This window comes from Conger conger, chromosome 3 (assembly GCF_963514075.1).
Source record: "Conger conger chromosome 3, fConCon1.1, whole genome shotgun sequence".
Taxonomy (NCBI): Eukaryota; Metazoa; Chordata; class Actinopteri; order Anguilliformes; family Congridae; genus Conger; species Conger conger.
In genome coordinates, this window is record NC_083762.1 from 63,513,292 (window position 1) to 63,536,783 (window position 23,492).

General features: G+C 44.3%; 1 protein-coding gene across 1 annotated transcript in view; it reads right to left on the reverse strand.

Moving 5' to 3' along the window:
• The window catches only part of LOC133123507 (unconventional myosin-XVI-like), a 118,115-nt gene that overhangs the window by 83,400 nt on the left and 11,223 nt on the right, over positions 1–23,492 (reverse strand). Inside the window, exons 2-7 of the mRNA XM_061233977.1 lie at positions 19,323–19,393; positions 17,194–17,337; positions 11,115–11,223; positions 5,494–5,618; positions 4,369–4,494; positions 1,219–1,294 (exon numbers count right to left, since the gene is read on the reverse strand). Coding sequence (XP_061089961.1) covers positions 1,219–1,294; positions 4,369–4,494; positions 5,494–5,618; positions 11,115–11,223; positions 17,194–17,337; positions 19,323–19,393 — 651 coding nt within the window. The remainder of the gene's footprint in view (positions 1–1,218; positions 1,295–4,368; positions 4,495–5,493; positions 5,619–11,114; positions 11,224–17,193; positions 17,338–19,322; positions 19,394–23,492) is intronic.

Genomic DNA, 23,492 nt, shown 5'->3' on the forward strand with positions numbered 1-23,492 from the left:
AGCTCTGTTACCAATGATATCATCATCATGCTCTGTCTCGCTGATTTCTAAGCTTTGAAGTCTCCTGATGAATCATAGCCTATAAAGAGCAATCTATAAAGGGCTAGTCCAGTGGCCCTGGAGAGCCATAGGATCTGTTTTAGTTTTTCTATAAGATTAGCACCAATTCATACCAGGTCATCTGAGTTAAATGTATAAACCAACTCAAGTGCTGAGTAGCAATGAAAGCCAACAGACCCTGTGTGTCTCCAGGACCAGGAGTGAGGACCACCTGACCGGCCAAACAATAAGTAACTCTGTACGGATAAACTCATGAAGATTATCATTGGGTAACTACTGTATCCATAAGGGCTTAGGTTTATTAATATAAATAAGAAACAGTCCATGAGGAGCCATCCATAGGGCAATATCTATAAGGATATCTATAAGAGACCACCAATACCTAAATGGAATTATCCACCTATATTCACCTTTGTGAAAATGACCTGCCACTATGTTTAACAGCAGAGAAAACCCCCTCAATGATCTTTTTTCAACAAAATTTGATGACAAAGTTTGTGATGAGTGACATGTTGTTTCTTCATGCAAAATAGATTTTAAAATTCAATTAAGCTGCTTTATTTTAGTCAAGGCGGGTCATTTTTAACCCTTTGGATAAGGGGAGTATACAGAATCTTAAGGCTACACAAGGCTTAAAATATGATAACGAATGAAAAATTGAACTTGTCTGCTTTGTTTATTTTTACAGTTTCAAATGCAGTACAGAAAAAAAATTAAATTAATAACCAGCCTGATAAGTTTAATATGAAATTCAATTCAAAGATATTATCCTGAAGGCGCTCCAATGATGCACTTCCCAATGAGTGACTACCTCCATTAAGCTACAGGTGCTGATTACAAGCTTCGCCGATGGATGACTTTGTCCTCTAGGGAGGCTCGGCCTGAACACACTTGCGCATGCAGCCCAGTGCGTAATATACATTTGTTATTGTTATAGTTATTGTTATTCTTTAGGTCACATTCATCTTACGGTATCCGTTTCCACTTTATCAGAGTTACCGCGGAGTTCAGACTCAATGACAGAACTGTTTGTCAGGAATGGTCGAAGGCCTTTTCTCCACTTCATTAACGGTCAAGTACAGAAACACAAGTGTTTATCAATCTCTTTCTCTCTCTCTCACTCCATCTCTCTCTCTCCCTCTGTCTTTCTCTCCTTACCCGAGGGCTTGTCCTCATTGCAGTTGAGGAGGGTGGGGTTTGCACGTTGCCTCAGTAACTGTCCCACGATGTTGGTCTGTTGGGGGTTTGGGGGGAGGGGGGTGGGTAGAAGGTAAAACAGAATCATGGTCACATGGAGGAATAATGTAATCAGTCCTCCTCCCCCAATCACAGACCCCCGGCACCTGCATCTTGGTGTCAGCTCAGGTCACTGCATCCCTGTTTAATCAGGCTCATATAAAAGGCCCGGCTGCTGTGGGCAAGCACTGGGGCTGTAATTCTGTTTAACAACCGCTCCCTCCATTCACTGCCTTGCATCCTAACTAAAATATTAGAGTATAAACAAACAGTAATACATATTTTCTCTTCCATACATCCTCACTCGAAGGGTCGTTATGTTGAAAACCAACTCTCCTTCACTGAATTGTCATATTCAACAGACATTGATGATCCTGATTAGGCCCCTGTGTGTGTGTTTGTGTGTGTATGTGTGTAAAATCCAGCGATGACCAGCTACCAGCTACCAGCTGGTCAAACCATGTTGAGTATGGAGCTGGTCTGAACTGGTCAACCAGCTACCAGCTGTTTCAAAACCTAGCCTGGGCAGTTTTTTTTCAGCAGATGTACATCTGTGTGTGTGTGTGTGTGTGTGTGTGTGTGTGTGTGTGACACACACTGGGGGTCTTATCCAAAACATTTAAACACACCCCAGTAAAGCATATTTCACACTACCACTTCCGATGAAATTTCACACAAGGCGCATACACTGTATGCATGTATATGCATATGTAAATATGCAGCATACTCCGTGTGCCCCTTCTCACTGAAAAACATAACAATAAAACAATTCCACAGATTGTCTGCAGTGTGCCTGGAAGCCAAAACAAACCCATTGTGTGTCTTTAAGACACTGAGCAGTGAGACTGGAAGCCCCGGTCATGTGATCTGGGACTGTGGCAATGTTCCGGTCTGCGCCAGTGCTTTGGCTGCAGTTCTGAGGGGGTCTCAGCAGGCCACCTCCTGTCTCACACTGCCATACCAGCCTCTGAGCTCTGGCCCTGAGCCCTGGGAAAAACTACTCGCGCTGCCCGTGCCAGCTCCTTCCTAGTGCCACGAAATGATGGGAAACTGATTCAGCGGTGAGGTGCACTGAGCATGCTCACTGGGCTCAATCTGGAGGGTGAGTCAGGTGATGTCACCATCACCTTGTTATGTCACAACATCAGAGCAGCACACTTAAGGTCAGTTAATAGTTGGGTGATGTAATGTACGATCGTTGCCACTGGCAATTATCAAATTCGATGGTCCATTCCTGACTTTTAGTTTATACTAGAACTATGGAAGATTTGATGACGTTGCTATCATCGTTGTGCCCATCGCTGAGACAAAAATTGCATTGAACTTTGACCCCATCGCTAGCTCAGTTGTCATGACAACCGTACAATAGATGTCAGCGATGTTTAGTTTACTGTATTAATGACACTGTTCAAAATCAAAATCAATTGATAATGGAATGTTGGTGACAATGCAGCGATATCCATTGGTCGCTTTAACTATAAACTGCCCTTTAGGGTTAAGGAAGCATACAGCGATATACATAACTTATTAGCATACTTGCAAAATACTGCAATAGCCCTAATACCAGTCAACTACTTGTCTTTGACCCACACTGACTCATGCCTGACAGTTGATTAGCACTACCCCTACACATATAATTAGATGATGAGGTTCTCAATTACTCTACACAGAAGTTATTGCCCTTAATTTACTGCCAAGAGTACTTTCCCCTTTCCCAATAAAAACACTGAAGGTAGTAGAGTGATTTAGGTCTGTGAGCAGAACTACATCAGGGGCTGGCTCTTCTCCAGGACTGAGCAAATGAATTTGGGTTTGGGATGACCGTGAAAGAAGAAGACCTTCTTCTGTTTTCTGGGCAGAATCACCTCCTCAACCATCTGCCCCCAGCACTGTAAATTTTCTAAATCATATCTCACTGACATCTCATTTACTGTACAGCAGAGCAGTTGGAGTGTTTCACACACGTCCTTCAGAGAGAGGAATAGCAGCCCCCCCCCGCCCTCATCGGTCCATCCCCCACTCCCTGCAAACAGATATCAGCCCTCACCAAAAACAGCACTGACTGCGATGCACCATTCAATTATTTGCTCCTCAATGCCAGATAACTCATCATCCAATCTCCCTGATCTTACAGATATTTTTCTCCCTCACTATTCAATGATGGTACCCATCCCTGACAGAAAAAGGAAAAATTGGGAGTTGGGAGGGGGGTTTGTGGGTAACGCAGTGATTTTCCTGTGAAAATATGTGCATTACTTTGATCACTGGTTATAAAGAAGAGGCTGTAAAGAGGAGCGTGTTTGGGAAGACCGGTTGTAAATCCGCCTCTAACTGCTGGAGGAATACTGTCTCTAGCGCTGTGTTTAACGCTGAAGAGAGCCATTAATGTAACAATGTGGGATTTGTGAGGAAGAGAGTGTGGATCTTAAATATACAACGGCAGTAATAACCAGCCTCAGCCAACTGGAATATCGAGGTAAAAAATGATCTTAGAAGCGAACAAATTTCCTGTCAGCATCGCCCAAGCGACGCAGGAACGTAATCAAATATTTGACTGTGTCAGCAGGATTTTACGCCAAATGATCCCCACTTCTTCTGTAAAAATCAATCTCCCTCTGTTAGGACTACGATTACACGTTTAATTTCAAACAGGAATGAATGCGTGTACCATACAACACCAAGCTCTCGGCAGTCCCGATCAATCGGACGGACACACCAGCCCTTAACGCGTGATTTAGTTTCATCACAGATTTATATTTTCAGTGTGTATGGAGAATGGAGAGGCCCTTTATTGGGTTAGGACATATGAAAATATAAAAAAACACATGTGGCCATGTATACAAATGCCATATATAATTATTATATGAATTCACTAGTTTTATTTAGAGATTTCTATATAATTATATAAATCGTTTTTTAATTGATGCTATTATAAAAGCAACAGTTGATTAGACTAGATTAGCAGGGGACAATCCCTCCTGGAGCAATATGGGGTTAAATAGCTGTTCAGATCTTATCTTGGATACACCAAGATGGAGTTATTATATATAAGGTGTATGGAGGCAGGGTTACCTGTGCGTATTTAGCAGCCAGGTGTAGAGGGGTCCAGTAGTTGTTGTCAGCCACCTGTGGATCAGCTCCGTTCTCTAGCAGCAAAGATACCACCTCCTTGTAGCCACTGGCGCAGGCCATGTGCAACTGTGATCAGGGCAGAAAGAGCAGTGTCCAGGTTAGAGTCCCAACTACAGAAGAGTAGTATTATTAAGCATTGTTGCTCTATTGTTGCAAGTTTCTCTGAATGAAAATTAATGATTCCATACTGATTCAATGACATATATTGCACAATGTAATTTGGAAACTATGGAGAATAGAACGGACAAGCTTTCAAAAAAATTAAAGTGAGAGATAGGGGCAGCCTGTCGCGTAGTGGTTAAGGTACATGACTGGGACATGCCAGGTCGGTGGTTCTATTCCCGGTGTAGCCACAAAAAGATCCGCACAGCCGTTGGGCCCTTGAGCAAGGCCCTTAACCCTGCATTGCTCCAGGGGAGGATTGTCTCCTGTTTAAGCTAATCAAATGTACATCGTTCTGGATAAGAGCGTCTGCCAAATGCCAATAATGTAATGTAATGAGAGAGAGAGACTGATTCATTCCTGATTTGTGGAGCGATGGCTGAAAACTGGTCTGTAAGAGAAACATCTCCTGGGAATAGAGAACACAGTTTCCTGTTTTCCTGTTCCAGAGACCACCAGCAAGGATTATGTGAGTGTGTGACTGGGAGCACGATAGCTTGTGACACCTCATGAGAATGTGCCCAAGACGTGACAGAAATATGGGCACACTCACTAGTGACCCCCTTCCTCATGGTGTTAGCTTAACCACACCAAAGTGACTCCTTCCTCATTGTGTTGGTTTACACTCACCAAAGTGACTCCTTCTTCATTGTGTTGGTTTATACTCACCAAAGTGACTCATTCCACATTGTGTTGCTTCACACACACCAAAGTAACTCGTTCCTCATTGTGTTGGTTTACACTCACCAAAGTGACTCCTTCCTCATTGTGTTGGTTTACACTCACCAAAGTGACTCCTTCCTCATTGTGTTGGTTTACACTCACCAAAGTGACTCCTTCCTCATTGTGTTGGTTTACAATCACCAAAGTGACTCCTTCCTCATTGTGTTGGTTTACACTCACCAAAGTGACTCCTTCCTCATTGTGTTGGTTGACGCTGCAACCAGCTGCCACAAGCTGCTGGATGTCCGACAGCATGGTCATCGCCCGTTGCATCTTCATAAGGTGCATGGAGGCCAGGTCCACACCTGCACACACAAACCTTTATATAGTGCATGGTCTACATCATCATCTACATCTACATCAATGCATGGTCATCTCTAACATTATAGTTATACGAAATTATCCAGAAATATATTTTTTGTTATCCACAGAACATAATTTCAGCTGCTCCATTGGCCACAGGACGAGAAAAAAGTGTTAAAACCTTGGGGGGATCTGTTTTTAAAATATATGACTACGGTCGCCCTGTTGTATTAATTAATATCTCTTTTTTCTGCAAAAGAAGTTTCTGTTATTTCTTTGTTGGTTTTGTTCACTGGACCAAGACAAAGAACTCTGGAATTCCTCAAAGATGTCTGGCTCAAACAGACAAGTGCAAATGAGATCTAACACTTCTGTCTTCTGCGAGAAACACTGCAAGGAACAAATGTTATTTCACAGCCACACTACAATTTCCTTGTGGAGATAACATTACTCCCACTAGCAAGTAACCATCAGTTGGAGAGGGAAATCTCTCTCCTCTAAACTCTAAACACAGGGCCACATTCACGTATGTGAAGCTCGCAGCACCAAATGCAGCATGAGCAGGGTATATTGGTGCAGTCGCAGTCTGCCTGAAATTAACATCTTATTTACTAAGGCTACAGCTCATTGCACAATCAGCAAATGGAACTGCCTACTAATCGCATTTTGAGAATGAGGCAGATCTTAAACTCCTCTTTAGTGACACAAAGCATAGATATTCCAGCTGTTGCGGGAATTATCATTTGTATTCATCCAAAGGTGAGATCATAATTTTGCAAGGAGATTGACTATTGCTGGGATGGAATGGGAACATTGTGTGGAAGGTTCCAGAACATCTTATATTTCTCCCAGAAGAGTAATAATTTGTATGGCTGGGTGGTTGTCACAGACGTCGCACATGGTTTTCCCCATTGTTTCCTGGGACAAATACCTATCCTTAATGATTGCTTGGTTGCTTAACCTGGACTGTATGTCAATGTCTTGCTTGGGGAGTTGAAATAGTGTTGTAATGATTCTTGCAGTGCACCTTTGAGGCCCGTCTTCATCTTTTTCGCACCTTGATTACCCCTGCTCTTTAGTGATAGAAAGATTCCAGGCTAAAACCGACCCTCGTTAATTGCATGAACTTTAGCGAACTCAGCGGAATACGTAATCAGCCATACTTATATCTCTGCCTGTTATTTCTGCAATCCTCGCTTACATACATTGGTGATTAAGGCGAGAAGCGCAGCTTGCGATGACTGGTGGTAGATGGCACGCCTACTGCCCTTTCAGGTCTGTGCGCCTGTTTCATACATAAGACACATAATTCTGGGACAGAATGCGTCATATATGCACCTGAAACTAGCTGCAAAAGTCTTAGTAAATCTGGCCCACAGTCTACCAAGCCCAAGCCAGTTCTGGTTTTAGCATAGAACATGATTTGTCATAGTAACTGCCTCACAGGCTCACAAGAGCAGCCCAATGTCAGCCAAATACCAAAGATGAAAAGAAGACCCCTTGACGCAACCTCTAGACTGAAAGAGAGAGAGAAGCTGTTGGTTTTCCAAATATGGTTTCATGAAAAACCACTTCATGTTGACTTACTGGTGTGAGCCAATTTTGCTGTGCAGAGGAAACACTTTTTATTGGATCAAACAAGTCAGCGATTTACAGCTCATTGTAGTTCCACCCAAAATATGGATCATAAAACTTCATTCTCCCATCACTAGTTGAAGGTAAGTTTTGCACTGATGTTCGTATAAGTATTTATTCTTCCTACAAACAGTTCAAAATGCATGGAATAGCTTGCCAGGTCATGTCCTAGCAGACACTCTAGGCAGTAGGCAAAGTGTCCTCATCATGAAATGTCCTTATGTTCATATTGTATCTGGCAGGGTTACAGAACCAAGGGCATTGGCCTCCTCAGTCACCCAGGTAAGTTCTGACCCAGTTCTGAGTTCTTGATTGTTTCTCTACTCTCTGTGTGCATCTGACACACAACGAGGCACAATCAGGCCAAAATGGATCTCTGTGCTCTCTGCAGGTGATGCTTCTGTACTGTTCTGTAAAAATGGGGAAGCCTATCCATCCTACCCTGAGCTGTAAAAGCCACAGTCACACTGGTTATCTGATTTTTATATCCTGAAGTCCTCTTGGAGCAATCAAACGAGGTTTAAAGCCACAGAGGTGACCTATGGATACAAAAACTATGATTGTATGAAATATTCTCCAGCTAAACGGCTATGCGCTAACAAGTCTATGCCGTTTTTTTCCCCACCTCGTTTATGTTAAACTCAGACTCTTCTTGGGAGAATACTGGATCTGGTGAGTGGCAATAAAAGCGGGGTCGATGTACGCATCTCCAGTTCAATAAAGATGTCAACCTGTCTGTCCAATTAAGAACCTTTATTTGTCACCACGGCGATGCAGCTGTGAGTCACACCGCCTTGTGGTCCCCACAGTTCGGACAAACACATGGTGCCGTATTGATGGATTTTCCTTTCCCCTAAACCTATAAATGTCAATGTTTGACAACAGTGTAAAACTGACAGTGATTGTCTCTGTTTCCCACCCTTGTCCATTGATTCCTCTCTCTCCTCTCTCTCTATCTCTCTCTCTCTCCCCTCTTACAGTGAGTGAGGCAGAATGCAATATGCTGGCTAAAGCTTTATGGTGGCACACTGCTTATACTACTCCAATATCAAAACATGTGCAGTAATATATGTATATGTAAAAGCACATCTGTCTTTCAAATACATAGTCTAAACTAACTGCTTCACCAAAACAATAAAAAAGCCACTTGGTGGTTCACATTGACCACCCAGTCTGGAAATCCCCATCAGATGACCACATTGGCTTTGTCCTGCCAGAGGCATGGTGGGCTTAAATTGACCAGGGTTCCTCAGCCATTGCCACTGCATTAGCTTCTCCTAAACATTCTCCCCAAAGGTACGCCCAAAGGTACTGGTAAAGGAAGAAAAATGGCACCCTATACCATCAATCTATTCTGCTTTAGCCTGCTCATGGCAGGGAAGTGCCATGAGCACACATAGTTACATAAGTCTACTGCTCTTCTCGGAGATAAGCATTCAAGCTATATTTCATCCAAATATACCCTTCTGCTTCATATGTAACAACCTAGGTTATATGGAGTAACAGCACATCATAACAAACTTCCCCATAGGGACCCATTGTAAAAACAGCACCATCTGCATAAGCAGATTTAAGAGTGGAACAAATTAGCCTCTAGGTTGGATCTCTCTCTACTGGTACCCTTTTGTTCAGCAGCCACCTAGTGGCTACTAGTCTCCAGTGAGGGACATACCACCTCCGAAGAGCTGTGCTGCCTTAAATGTGGGAAGGCAAGTGTATCAGAGGAGTCTAAGCTGCAGGGACTCGTGAGTGGATGTCTGTGGTACCGCACTGACTCCAGAGGCACGGCCGATTCCAAAATGTCGACAAGAAAGTAACAGGCAATTAACCCTGAGAGCTGAGCTGAGCACGTAATTACGTTTTGAAATTAAGAATGTCAAGGCCTCAAAAACATTCCTATACCAGGGGCTCCTTAACTATCCTCTACTGCCTCTGGGAGGTAGAGATTTTGAAAAGGAGCTGTCACTACTGCTAGATGGACAGCTCTTTGGTAAAGCGTAGAAGCACAGAGTAGTGTGGGGCACTAGGGATTATTTTGCATGGTGGAGGTCAGTTCGGCTCTGACAGTGGTGAGACAGCTGTCAAGTGCAAGCGTCTTTTATCCACCACGCTGTTCCGGTGTGTGCAGGGGCTGATGGGATAGGGGACTTTACACATCAACAAGTAACCTGACTGGACCACTTCCTGTAGCAAGCCCCCCAGGGCTCCACACTAATGGGGAGCATTCTCTGCACACTTCACTGCAGCCAAAAGCCTTCTGCAGAGAAACGGACTGTAGCCAATACAGACTGGTTGCAGTGATATTGATACTCAGTTACTCAACTACTGTGAATCTCGCCAAATCTCCAGCTTTTGCATGTTTATAATTTAAATAAATAATAATAATATATATTTGAAAAAGTTAGGGAAATGGTTTGTTTGGTTTGGAGGAAGCTTGCAGTGAAGGACTATTACATTTCATTACATTACATTTAATTGGCAGACTCCTTTATATAATGCACAAAGAAGAGTTTTAAAATAGCAATTTAGGTCAAGTTCTGTGTGCTAGGGCCTCAAATGGGAATTGAACATATAACCTTTGATACTAGAGGCCCAGTTACACTGCAGAAGCCCCATCACCAGCCACATGACCTCACAGAAGTGCACGGATGCACTGGCACTCAGTGCCCCCGTGATAAGGTCACCTCCCACGCAAATAACTTCTTAACTGTATCAAACCGCCATCTTCCATTTGTGCAGCACGGCGCATCTATAAGAACATTAGTGATGTAATCCCCCCCTGCCCATCATCAGTAATGCGCTGTAATTCGTTTCTGATGGCGGCTCTGGGTTTCAGACAGTTTGACGGGGGGTGGGGGGCTGATAAGAGGCGATATCTAGAGTCATCTGTCTCCCCAATGGGGGGCACACTCCCAGTTTAGGCCCACCGATGATTTATTCTTCGAAGCAGATGCAGCCTCCGCAGATTAAAAGAGGATTCACTTTCGTTCCCTGGCAGACAAATAAACAAGTGTATACAGTAGCAGGGGCAAAATAATAAAACTATATTAGCACTCCTGTGAGCACAAAACCATCTGCTTGGCCAAGCCACCCCACCCATCTCTCAAAGAGTAAATAAATAGCTGACGTTTTGACGTGGGCTGCCAATTTATCCATTTTACACATTCTACAAATCATCCACTTTCATTTTTCCCTTTGAGAAGTGTCGAAATGTTTCACTGGTTTATGTGAATGGTTTCAAGTCACCTTTGGGCAGATTAGCAATTAACAGTGTAGCAGTGACTCATGATAATAAACTAATAATAAACTGTATTTAATAAATTACTACATATTAATGCACTTTCTTCGATAATTATATTCGGTAACACTTTAATTGAACCCCTCACCGTAAGGCTGACTGTCACAAGATAGCAAAACAGATGATGTCAGTTTCAAATAACATAAAACAGTCATATATAAATGTTTTGACATAAAAAGTATGACAGTTTCATGTAATTTGACATGAGCCTTTTATTTATTTGAGCCTTAAGGCGTTCAAATAAAGTGTTACCTTATATTCAAATGCAACAGTGCCACATTATATTTATCTAGTAAAGAGATTGAAATGGCAAAGACCTAGATGTATGCACCTACAAAGTACTCACGAAACAACATAAAACTACAGAAACGTACAGTAAATCACACTAAATTAGCAGGATGTGCCTTTGCGAGACAACATCATTAATTCTTGCTTAATTATTGGATTAGGCAGACCTCGCTGCCCGACATTTACCCTGGTCAGCGTTTCTCCTCGTTTGAGCATTTGCACCCGGAACCTTCTGGCTCCGAGCCCAACTCTCGGCCTGTAGGGCCCAGACACTTACCGTTTTCCTCCAGGTGCGTGAGCAGGATGCAGCTGGTCTCCGTACCCTCTGTGGCGTAATCCAGCGGGATATTTCCATTGACGTCCTGGAGCAGCGTGTTGGCCCCGGCCTTCCGCAGGAATTACGAGGGAAAAAAAACAGGGAGGGGGGAGAAAAAGGGAATGAGGTAAATGAACTCCAGCTCCATTTATCAGGAGGATCAATAATAAATAAGCCCCAATTATCACGGTTTTCCAGCTTCCCTCTTAGCCCTGGTCCTGATGAAACGCATTAACGGACAATAGAGAATTAAGTGATAGCGGAGAGCCAGGGGAGGGGGACATCTGTCTTCAGAGACAAGATGGATGGTTAGTGGTCAGTCGAACCAGGCTCATGCGTGTGCTTGTATGTGCAATAACCAAGGATTTCCAGTCCATTGTTGTTAACATGGTTCTTGTACTGAATCACTGCATTGGTAAAAGCAGACAGCAGGTGCTGAGCCCACTCTGTCGGAGCCTAGATGGCCCTGTGATCATTTATTTTGTTTTGTTTTGTTAAGCACAATTCTATAAAGGCGTCTTACTGTGTGCTTTGGTGTGTAGTTACCTGGTGTACCTGTTTGAGTTACGATCACCCCTCCCACGCCTTAAAGAATGAAGCTAGAAAAGGGAAGTGGGTTGAGGGGGTGGTTCTTTTTAAAGTCCTAGCAGTTTGGAAGCAAAGTTTTTTAAGTACTTGGAAATTATTACACACACACACAAATACAAATATATACCACTCACAACGCTTATAACAGTAGATTATTCTGGAGTTCCTCCTTTTATGGTTTTTGATAACAATGAAAATGATGGATCCAAGCACAACAAACCAGGTTCTGAAAGGGGGACTTAGTGACTATAGTATATGATATACAGACCCTGGTCTTGCTTTACACTAAATCCTGTGCAAATACACTTCAGCAGACAGTAACATATCATACAGTCTGAGAGTGAAACAATGTGCATTTTAAAAGTCAAAACTTGTGTACTTGTGTCTCTCTCTCTCTCCCCCCCTCTCTCTCTCTCTCTCTATCTCTCTCTTTGTGCTAAAACTGACACTTTCTGTGTTGTTAAATTGTTAAATTAAAATGTGCCCCTTTTAAAACCTCCGCCACTCCCAGGACAATTAAAGAAATCACAGTGGAATGATACAGCCTGGTCCTGAGGAGATAAAGACGACAGTGTGTTTTAAGTAATGGTTCCTTATTGAATATTTACTGCTAATTGAATTTTAACGAGCACATCTAACATGCAGCGATATTTATGGTGGGATCTAGCTCCACAGCTGAGGAGAGGGGGAGTGTGAGGAGAGGCTGTACCGGCCGTTACCCCCATTCACACAGTGATTTTCAGCTGCCTGATTGGCCCGTTCCTCACGCCATCAAGGAGCGGAGCCAATCACACCCCTTCGTCTGGGAGGTTTATCAGCCACCGCTTCGAGCGATGGATTCAGCTATCGGCATCGGTTCCTGGGCAGTAGCCGTCAATCACCCAGGAGGTTAGGCGAGGGTTAATAAACTCATTAATTTACATAGCGGTTTCACAAAGCTTTGCGCCTGCTTGTAAAGGACGGGGAGAAGCATTCATCGCTCAGTCTTCCAGGGTCGCTCCGGCAGAGAGACCGGAGGAGACCGAGCCGCCCCACCTCTCCCCTCCATTTAGATTCACGGCCGTATGACTCACCGAGGTCTTTGACAGCACCCCAGTGTGCTGCTCGGTCAGGTGAAGCCCACATTTATGTAAGCTAAGTGAGGCCACACACGTCAACACCATGGTAACGGCACCAGCCACTGCCGACACGTACTGCAATATCCCATCCATCTGCATTATTTCCACTTCAGTCAGACTCAGATAATGCCCCAAATGTGTAGGAATGACATTTCAAACAGTGCAGGCTATAATAGTATGATATGAGGTGGAAAAGCTGAAAAGGTCCTGTCCACACCAAGAATGATAAATATGACGATAAAAATAAATATGTTGTTTTAAAAATCGTTCTGAAAAAAACAGCTCCAGCGAGGTTTTCAAACAGCTGGTAGCTGGTTGACCAGCTAGACTGGCTCAATACTCAACATGGCTTGACCAGCTCACGCTATGTTTTGAAACAGCTGGTGGCTGGTATTTCAAGCTGGTCATCGCTGGATTTTACACCAGGGAGTCCACTCTACAGCTATAATGACAACGACAGTGATTAATGATATCGTTGGGATCACTTCTCAACTGAACTGATCACTCAGAGCGATTTCTTCCAGCTGCATAAACAATAAAACACTGACAGCCAAACAAAATCCTTTGAGATTTACAGGGCATCACATTTAGAAAGGCAGACAACATAACCCAGAAACGAATTACAGAAAGTTATCATTTATCAGCACAGATGTGCAAATCATTATCGTTATAGCTATAGTTATATGTCTTGGTGTGGACTGGGCTTAAGTCTGTACTCACTTGGACAAACTGGGTCAGGTAAAATAGATGTATTTTAATGCAATACGCGCTTCCTTTTTTTAGGCCATACTGTTTTGTTTTTCCCCCCAAACTAAAAATGATGATGCTAAAGGGGACGTAACCAAATCCACAAAGGTCTACATTATGTAACTCACGGCCAGACCAATCGCCATGGCTCCAGCTTACCGGGCCAGTCACCACAGCCATGCGTCACGTGTATTGTGCTCGGCCAATGACAAACATTGTTTCATGGCTGACACCCAATGATATATTTCCGTTCGTGCAGTCACTGCATCATCATTTGCCGACAGGTAATAAGCGGTGACAACACATATACGGGAGGCCGCCAGTAACAGCATCAGGCTGTAAGTGCTATCGTTGACCTCTGACCTTGACCCCCATTGCCCCAGTGAATGATGATGTGTGGGCCGCTATAGTGACAGGAGTCTTCTAAAATGGCATCCCGTGTCCGAGTAATACAAAACCGTGCAATCAATTCGACCACCGTCCACAGCAGTCCCCCGATGCATTCTGACACAAGGATGGCCCACATCTGGAAAAAGGGGAATTAAGCCAAGTCTGAAATTAAAATTCTACCCTCGATCACATCACTGCCTACGCTTCATTATACAGTCTGGCCAGTGTGTGGTGGTGTGCCCTGTAGTATTAAATTGGCCACAGATCTGTGGTTTACCATCTATTATCTGACCTGTAGACCTAAGAGCCCAATGTTGTCAGAAAGATGTGGGAAATTGACATGCAAACACTATCACAATTCAGATGCATGAACCACCCATGAGTGTAAAGTTATTGGCTAAACAAAAAGCAAGTAATTGAGGACATATTGAGATGCTCAGCACAAAATGAAGACCTGCATTCAACACCAAAAATCCATACAAGACCTTAACTTTCGCTGCTCCCTGATCCTTGAATTGAAAGAATTGAATTGAATTTTTTATTGTAAATGATTAATTTCATGAATGTTAATGTTTATGAAGGAAAAAACTAATAATTTTGCTGTGTCAACAATTAAGTACAAAACTGAACAGAATACAGGGCTGGCTCCTTTCATTTTTGTCTTCTTCTGCATTGCAGGTCCACGTTTTGTGTGCACAGTCGCCACACCGCGAAAACCTCACCCCCTCCGCACAGGCGGAGTTAATCCCGCTCGCGGGTGGAGGCAGAGCCAGGAGAGCGGCGCTGGGAGTAGACAGCGGCTTTGCCGCGGGCGGAGTGCGGTATGGTGATAAGAACATTATCGGTGTGGGACCGAGGCAAAACAACACGCCATCGCCCAGAGCCGCTTTGCCAACTCATACTGGCTCTGGGCTCTGTCTTCCCCCACTCTGCAGCAGAATAAAAGTGTCCCTGCGGCCACTGGGGCGGGCGGAGGACAGGGAAGAGGAAGAAGAACACCTGGAATGCATGTCGCTGATGACCAGGTCCCGCCTTCCCATCAGACCGCTAACCGCTAACAGAGGTGGAGGACAGGGAAGAGGAAGAAGAACACCTGGAATGCATGTCGCTGATGACCAGGTCCCGCCTTCCCATCAGACCGCTAACCGCTAACAGAAAGGACACAAGAGTCAATGTCATCCTTATCCCGAACAGCCCATTTTAAATCTCGAAGCGAATTGGCGAAGGTGACTCATATATGATATAGCCGCACTTTTCCAAGGAAATAAAGTCTGTTTAGAGAGTCATTCAACTCAACTTGATAGATGGTGTGCAGTCAGAAATTACAGCTCATCATCGTCGAAGGATTCCTTGCAGTAAACAAGACGCCTCCTTTGGAAAATTGAAAAAATAATGGTCTGGAAAGAGAACTTAGTAAAGGCACTACTTTCACAAGCTCTCCGAACAACTGCTTCAGAGGAAGCCATTTTACCACGCTACACATGAGCTTCCTTTTTAGGCTGTATGGTTCTCCTTTTGGAAACTTGCCTTCACCCCTCCCTCAAAATAATCTCCCTTTTGCTTGGGGTAGTGGGATTTAGATGACTGTGACCTCATTAAGCATACAATGGGCCTCTGAGCTCTTCCTGTGAACATTAAAAGCCAACGGTTTGTCACTGCCGCCTCGCGATAAACAGACACGTCTGCGGTCAGAAGCAGCAGCAGCGAAATTGGTGCGTATTTTGCGAGTAATCTGGATATTTAAGACCCCCCTGCAGTACCAGTGTGTATAAACAAATGAGAGGCCTGGAGAGATCGTAAAAATCTGAATACAGTGCACAAATCTGACCATCGATAGTAGCCCCTAGCAAACCATGCAGATTTACTACTAACATTAGACAGAGCTCATAAAGCACTGCAGGACAACACAGCCTGAATCATATTTAATTTTAATGATTTGGATAAAAAATAATAAATATCCCTACATATGACATGATTCCAACTAGTCAAGGGAGAGTGAGGTTTTATTGACCAGTATCAAAAATAGAGTGGAGCCAAAATGGAATGGTTGACAGTGTGGTCCATTTTTAGAGAAAGGAGGAAGTGTATGCCACAGTGTGGTACAGTGTTAGAGATGAAAGGTGGTATTTTAAAGATGGGTTAGTGGGTTAGTGCTTCAGGGAGGTGTAGAGTGCTGACAGCTGGCAGATGCCTGCTGTATTGCTGACTGCGTTTGGCTGCAGTTCAGACTCAGGGGCTGCCGCAGGAAGATGTGCAGTGCTGTGAAGATCGATATTACTGCTCACTGAAACCCATCTGATACATTACATACAGCCACTGCCTGTGGGCATGGACACTCCACCTGCACACATGGACAAGCACATATACACACACGCACACACATACACATACATGTGCGCACACACACAAACACAAACATACACAAACACGCACACACACCCACACCCACATGCACGCACACACACATATACACACATATGCATGCACACATACACCCCCACACACACAAGCATGAACCGATTCACACACACACACACACACACACACACACACACGCTAGCTCATCATATCTGGCCTTACTTCAGACACAGCACCATGAAGGACAGTACACACACCAGCTGTTTTGAGAGGGTGGAAACAGGGGGTGGGGTTAGGGGACAACAGGGGTGGAGCTAGCAGCCACACCGGACCCAATCAGTAGCCAGGTGCAGGGCCAACTGCCAGATACTCCAGCTGAAATGCTGAAAGGACACAATCTAAATGAAATGTCTTCTTTGATATCAAAGTCATAAAAAATATATAGAAATTCACTGACTGAGTCTGTTCATTTTTTATTTTTTTAATTGCCGCCAACCGTTGGACCCAGGTTCTGTCATATTTACCTTTTTCTCTCTGGATTAGAGGCTTTGCTTTTCATTTGACTGGGTGAAAGAATTTCACGGAACATTCTGTAATCTGTCACTCAGGGTTTGTGAAGTGTACATATATCTTCTCTATTCATACCCTGCTGCAGATTAATCTGGGGGAAATGGCAGCGATTACACAGAGATTCCATGCTAACTGGGAGCGGCGAAACATGTAAACGGCACAGCGGCGGCCTACGCAGCAGCGGCTTTTACCCCCTCAGGCTGAGAGAACCGAGGGTAAACAGATATTTTAAAGAGCTATATAGATGGGGCACGGATGTGGCACCTCACCAGTAGGAGCAGCAGAACGATGTCGGTGTTGTCACACGCACACGCCACATGCAGAGGAGTCCACAGATCCTCATCCTGCAGGTTCACGTTCAGCCCCCGCTCGATCAGAATCTCCGCTGCCACTGCGTTGTCATGGCGAGCGCACTATGGGGGGGTTAGGGAACAGAAGCACATGAGTTAACTAAGGACCCTAGTGGCAATGGCCACAGCACAACTCCGTGGCTATGTAACACAGCCAGTGTCAATGAAAACTGCAGCAGGATCACGAAGCCATGATGTTACCCATAGCCATAGCTATGTATCCCATATTGTAGTACAACAGAAATATGCTACCTGGGAATGGAACCTACAACCTTTAGGTCACAAGCCCAGTTCTGAAACCACTTTACTACCTGCCACCATTAAGAAAATGAGCGAGACACTACAGCTATCATAGATACTGAGTAATCAGGTGCTCATTGACACCATTGGCACCTTGTCTCCTGCATTAATCTCAATGACAGCCAACACCCTTCACGGCAAAATAATTCCAGTTTCAACACCGCGCATCTCTTCTGATGATTGTGTCTTGAAAATTAAACATGATATGCATGGGGGATAACCTAATTGCACTGCAATGAGTTTAAATTGTTTGAATCTTTGGCGAGGAATTATTTATGTGTTCTTCTAGTGTGCATTCTTTGACACTGAGAAATCATTGCATGAGCTAAAGAACATAAAACACCTTGTTTTATGGCACCGTTTTAATGTTAAGTGCAATGATCATTTCTGAGGACACTGTACAGGTCATAAAACAAGGTAATAATCATCCATTAATGTGGGTTATAGTGAGTTGACTTGAATAATCATGTGTATTAACCATGATGTTCAAATTAAGTGTAGAATTTAAAATAAAATAAAAAGAGCTATTAAAAAGAGCTTAGCCTTTATGTGCACTAACACCAGAAAGTACTTCCTATTTGAACCTTATATGTAAGCAAATCTTCTTGTGCTGAAAACTAATGATTTGTTATAATTTATTTTCCGTGGGCTTCGCAGCATTCATTTTGTGTGAAACAACCTCTTCTCCAGACAGAACATGGCCTGATTTACATAAAGGCCCTCCAGGAATCTTCTGAGTTAGTGAGTTAAAAGAACAATGCTGACACAGCTATGGAATAAGATGACCCCTGCAGCAATCGCAATATTAGTAGCACTAACAGAAATCAGTTGAACCAGCATAAGTAGCACTTATGGCTACAGTGTCAAACACAATGATGGAATGAAAAACAGATGTTGTTGGCAAGCAGCAGTGTGGAGCAGTGGTCAGATCATCAGTGTGAAGCAGTGTAGAGCAGTGGTCAGAGCAGCAGTGTGAAGCAGTGTGGAGCAGTGGCCAGAGCAGCAGTGTGAAGCAGTGTGGAGCAGTGGTCAGAGCAGCAGTGTGAAGCAGTGTGGAGCAGTGGTCAGAGCAGCAGTGTGGAGCAATGTGAAGCAGTGGTCAGAGCAGCAGTGTGGAGCAGTGGTCAGATCATCAGTATGGAACAGTATTCAGAGCAGCAGAGTGGAGCAGTGGTCTGAGCAGCAGTATAGAGCAGTGGTCAGAGCAGCAGTGTGGAGCAGCGGTCAGAGCAGCAGAGTCGAGCAGTGGTCAGAGCAGCAGTGTAGAGCAGTGGTCAGAGCAGCTCTATGGAGCAGTGGTCAGGGCAGCAGTGTGGATCAGTGGTAAGAGCAGCAGTGTGGAGCAGTGGTCTGAGCATCAGTGTGGAGCAATGTTCAGAGCAGCAGTATGGAGCAGTGGTCAGAGCAGCAGTGTTGTGCAGTAGTCAGTGCAGCAGTGAAACCTAAATAGGTTTGTCACAGAGCTAATAGCATTGACCCAGCAGAGCTGTACAGAGACAGGACCTTTTTAACAGGTAAAGCAGTCTCCACTGGTGACGTGCAGAATACAAAATCACCAGTCAGGAGGGAGTTACAACTCTTCTGCCAGGTTCACACAGCTCACATTAGCACAGCCACGCTGGGTCTAGCGAGTTAATGAGGTCAGACTCTGGCATCTCACTTCGAGGGCGAGGTGAAGGCAATGTTTAAACTCCACACTTAAAAATTAAAAAACAGCAAAGAGAATGAGCATACAGTATGAGTCTTACCAGATGCAGCAGAGATCCTCCAGAGGTAATGGGAGTACTGGGGTCAGCTCCTTCCTTTAGCAGCTTCAGCACTGAAAGATTAAAACAAGACTTCATCAAGGCTCTACCTTGACGCCGGACGGCAGTCTTAATCTTTTTAATAAAATTCTCCATGACCGAGTCGAATGTAGTTTAACAACCGTGACAGGCTTTTTCTGTCCTGCTGCGTTCCTTACCAAACTGCTGATAACGTTCCTGTTCATTTTAATCTCAATCTTTTTCTTTCTCTTCCGCTTGTTCCTTTTGTGGAAGACGAAAGCCACAGCTGAGGGCAATCCATAACGCTTTTCCTCAGATGACCACAAGATACTTTTTAAGTGTGACAATTCCCTTCCCAATTCCCTTGACCTATGTAGACATTCGACACTCGACAGGGGATAAACAATTACCATAGGAACCCAGTTCATGATTAAGGAATGGAAATACCCTATGTTCAAATCAGTTCCAAGCTGATAGTAAGCACTGTACAGTATGTTGAGCTATCTGAAAATTGTTTCGGTGCCACAACTAAAGTTTGTTGACTTGAGACGGCCTGTGAGGATCAGGGGAGGGGGGTAGTGGGGTGACACCGAGTTCAAGGTTAGGTTTTACGACAGGCTTGAGTCAATGCCAGCTGGGCGGCCCACTCAGTCTGACACAGAGATCCCCAAGTGGTGAAAAGAATGAAATATCAGATTGCCACCCTGCTGAGACCCTGGCACGGCACGCCTGACAATATGCATGGACAAGGCCTCTCGACGGTGAGCTAATGGCCGAGACACACCTGACCTTCAGCTCTCCTCCGATTGGATAAACAGGCCGCGGAGCAGGGCCAGAAGTGTCAGTCTGGTTTCTTTGTCGTTAACCGGGCGGTGAGTGACTGAGGCGTCGTTGTCGAAATGAAGACATAAATCCCCCTCGTAACGACAGTAGAAACCCCCTAAATGCACATCAGAGTCAGCTGAATGACGACCCGCAGGAGCTTTTAACCGTAACGCGAAGGCAATATATGGAACGCAACTGCTATCTGATGAAGACGACAGCAAAAGCACACAGCAGGCTTTTTATTATTGCTATTATTTTAAATCAGAGTATGCTTGAGTGCAGGGTTATGGCATCATATGTACATTTCTTTTTAGTCTTTTGGTACTTACGAATACAAAGTTTTCTCTAGCCTACTTCAGATAATATGAATACGCAGTCAAGCACCCTGTCGAACACAGCCAGCCGCCCACCAGGACTATTAAAATCCATCAGTAAGGCAGTGCATACGGACACAGGGAAAATCACTTCATGGAGCAGGGCGGAACAGAACGGTTTCGCAGGAATGGTGCGGTGAAGCAGTTGCTGAACAAACGCTTCAACATAAATGGCTGCAAATGACCTGCCTGCTTTTAGCAAGCACATTTATTTCTCTGCTCTTTTCATGTTTCAGCATTTCACACACCCTGCATCGGAAACGCTGATTACAATGGAAGTAATAAATGGGAAAACCCTGCTGCTAGCTAGCTATCTCTCTGTCTGTCTATCAGAGGTTTGGCTGTGGCTCCAAAGCATGTGGGGTGTGGTAAAGTTTCAGTAGCTTTTGCAGCTAGCTAGCTACTGCAATTGTGGAGATAAAGAAGCTATAGTACAGCGAAGGGAAACACAAACCAACGGAGCTGGTTCAAAAACCAGAGTCAAGCTTGGAATTGCTTTTCTGCCTTGGTGACAGCTATCAATGAATGGAGGTTTTAAAAAAAATCTAAAATGGATTTGAAATATAAAAATCATTTGTGTGGTGTGTGGGTAGGTTGAGGATGAGAAAGCTTTTTTGATGGTAAACACAGGACCACAGCAAGGCTAAAACAATCCTGCAGAGTATGCCTTTACCGTTGTGTAAAAAGAAGCAATTATTGAATCATTTGTCGTGCTCGGGGTAGATGTGATCGCCATGGTAGCAGAGAAACTGCCCTAAAAACAGGAGCCACAGGAGATGATGTCAATGGTCGATAATGTCAACCAGCAGGGAGGTACACTGAAATACCTCACAATATATCCTAAGGGATTGGGAGGGAGGGAAAGACAGAGAGAAAGTGAGCGTGTACATGTGTGGGTGTGTGCATGTGTGTGTGTGTGTGTGTGTGTGAGAGAGAGAGAGAGAGAGAGAGAGAGAGAGAGAGATGATTTATTTATTATTTTTTCAAGATAATATGAAATCTATTAATCAGTTTTTAGACTTATTGGACTTCTGCTGCTGTAGCCTATCCACTTAGAGGTTTGATGTGTGTGTTCAGAGATGCTCTTCTGTGTACCACTGTTGTAATGTGTGGTCATTTGTGTTACTGTCACCTTCCTGTCAGCTTTGACCAGTCTGGCCCTTCTTCTCTGACCTCTCTCATTCGCAACACATTTCTGCCGGCAGAACTGCTGCTTTTTTTTTTGTTTTTCTCTGCAAACTCTAGAGACTGTTGAGCGTGGCTCTTTCTCTAAGGGGAGTGACTGATGTAACACTATCTCTGGGCTCAGAGAGACTGCGAGTGGCTCTAACGCAAGCAGGGCCGGGTCGAGTGGTGCTCTACCGGTGAAGTAATTCCGAAAGTAATCACAGCCAATTTTGTGTCACCCAGCAATATACAGCGCATCTGTTAGCTTCCACTGGAAGATCTTCTGCTGTTCGGCCATTTAAAAGGCAATCAATCAGCAATCATTCCACACCCATAAGGAACAGCAATGCAGATGGAGCAATCTGGAAGCACCCCCCTTCCACCCACCCTCTGTCCCAAACTAGCACCCTACCCTATCCCAATACTCTCCATGACAGATTGAACTCCCATATGATACGATGACCCAGTGAAACAGATGCACAAAAATCCCCCCCACCATCCCACTCACTAGCCTCCTCCCCCCCCCCCCCAACCCCCAATTCCACCACCCTGGAGTGCTTGGGCATCCCCAGACACTCACAGCAGAGAAATCAATGCCACCCCCACCCAAACCAGCTCATTATTTTAACGGCGCAACAACCGGCTCCATTAAAGTGTAAATTTATCTCTGGGGAGCGAATCTGTCACAAATCTTTGGTAGTCTAAAATGTGCATCAAAGGAACATAATTTTTACTCAGGAGCCGAAGTAATAAAGTCAGTCATTATGATGCAAATAGATTAGTTTCAATAAAACATTTGCCACCCGTAAATAAATGCTTCCATTAACAAAAAAAAGGTAATTATGTTTGCATCATGAATGCTTTGGGACCAGTCCTTCGCAATATATTTACAGTCCACGTTTGTGTAGGTGACCTGACCAAGGAGAGAGGCATTTTTCACTAGAGTGAGAGACAGATGGGGTGGGGTACATAGCGAGAGGTGGATAAAGACTTAACAGAGTGCTGGAAAAAGGAAAAAAATGATTGAGGAGGGAGAGAACATATACTGAGGAAGGATAAAGGCAATAGAGGAATACAGTCAAGTGTCACTAGACATAGGGAAGGGGGGATAAAGATTAGGAAGAAAAAAGTAAAGTGCTTAAGTACCATAAAGAAGAATGATAGATGGGGAAAAAGGAGAGAGGGAGAGAGAGAAGGAGAGGTTTGTTTAGAGCATTAGAGCACAGAGGTAATGGGAGACAAGAGGGCCTCATCTGCGTTCTGACTGGTAGCTGCCTTTCTCGGGGAGGTTTGTCGTCTCTGGCATCTGCTGTGGCAGTGAAGCAGGCAGGGGAGACTGGCACTCGGGCCAGCCTGGAGAACACCCTCTCCGCTATCGCGCTCTGCCATCGAGATCCCCCCACCCCCACCCCCACCCAACTGCCTGACTAATGCAGGCAGCAGACAGGAAGAGCTTTAAGTGCCTGGATCACTGACTGTTTTCCAAAAAGGAAATTGAAGACGATCGTTATGTATTTGTGTACGAGCACATGCCTTCCCAGGAAATTAAAAGGTAAGATGTTTGCAATGTAGGCAGAAAAAATTGAAAAATGAGCAATGTTTCTCACCGAATCAGTTTCGCTTTCGATTCAGTTTCTTTCCCTTGAATAAGCATGTTTAATCGTCGGAATGTATGTTTTGGATTGCATATAAAGTATTTGCAGCACCTTTGGCTGGATATTGAATTGAAGGCTTTAGGGTGGAACCCTGTACCTAGATTGCAGGTACAAAACAAAAGTTCCCAAGT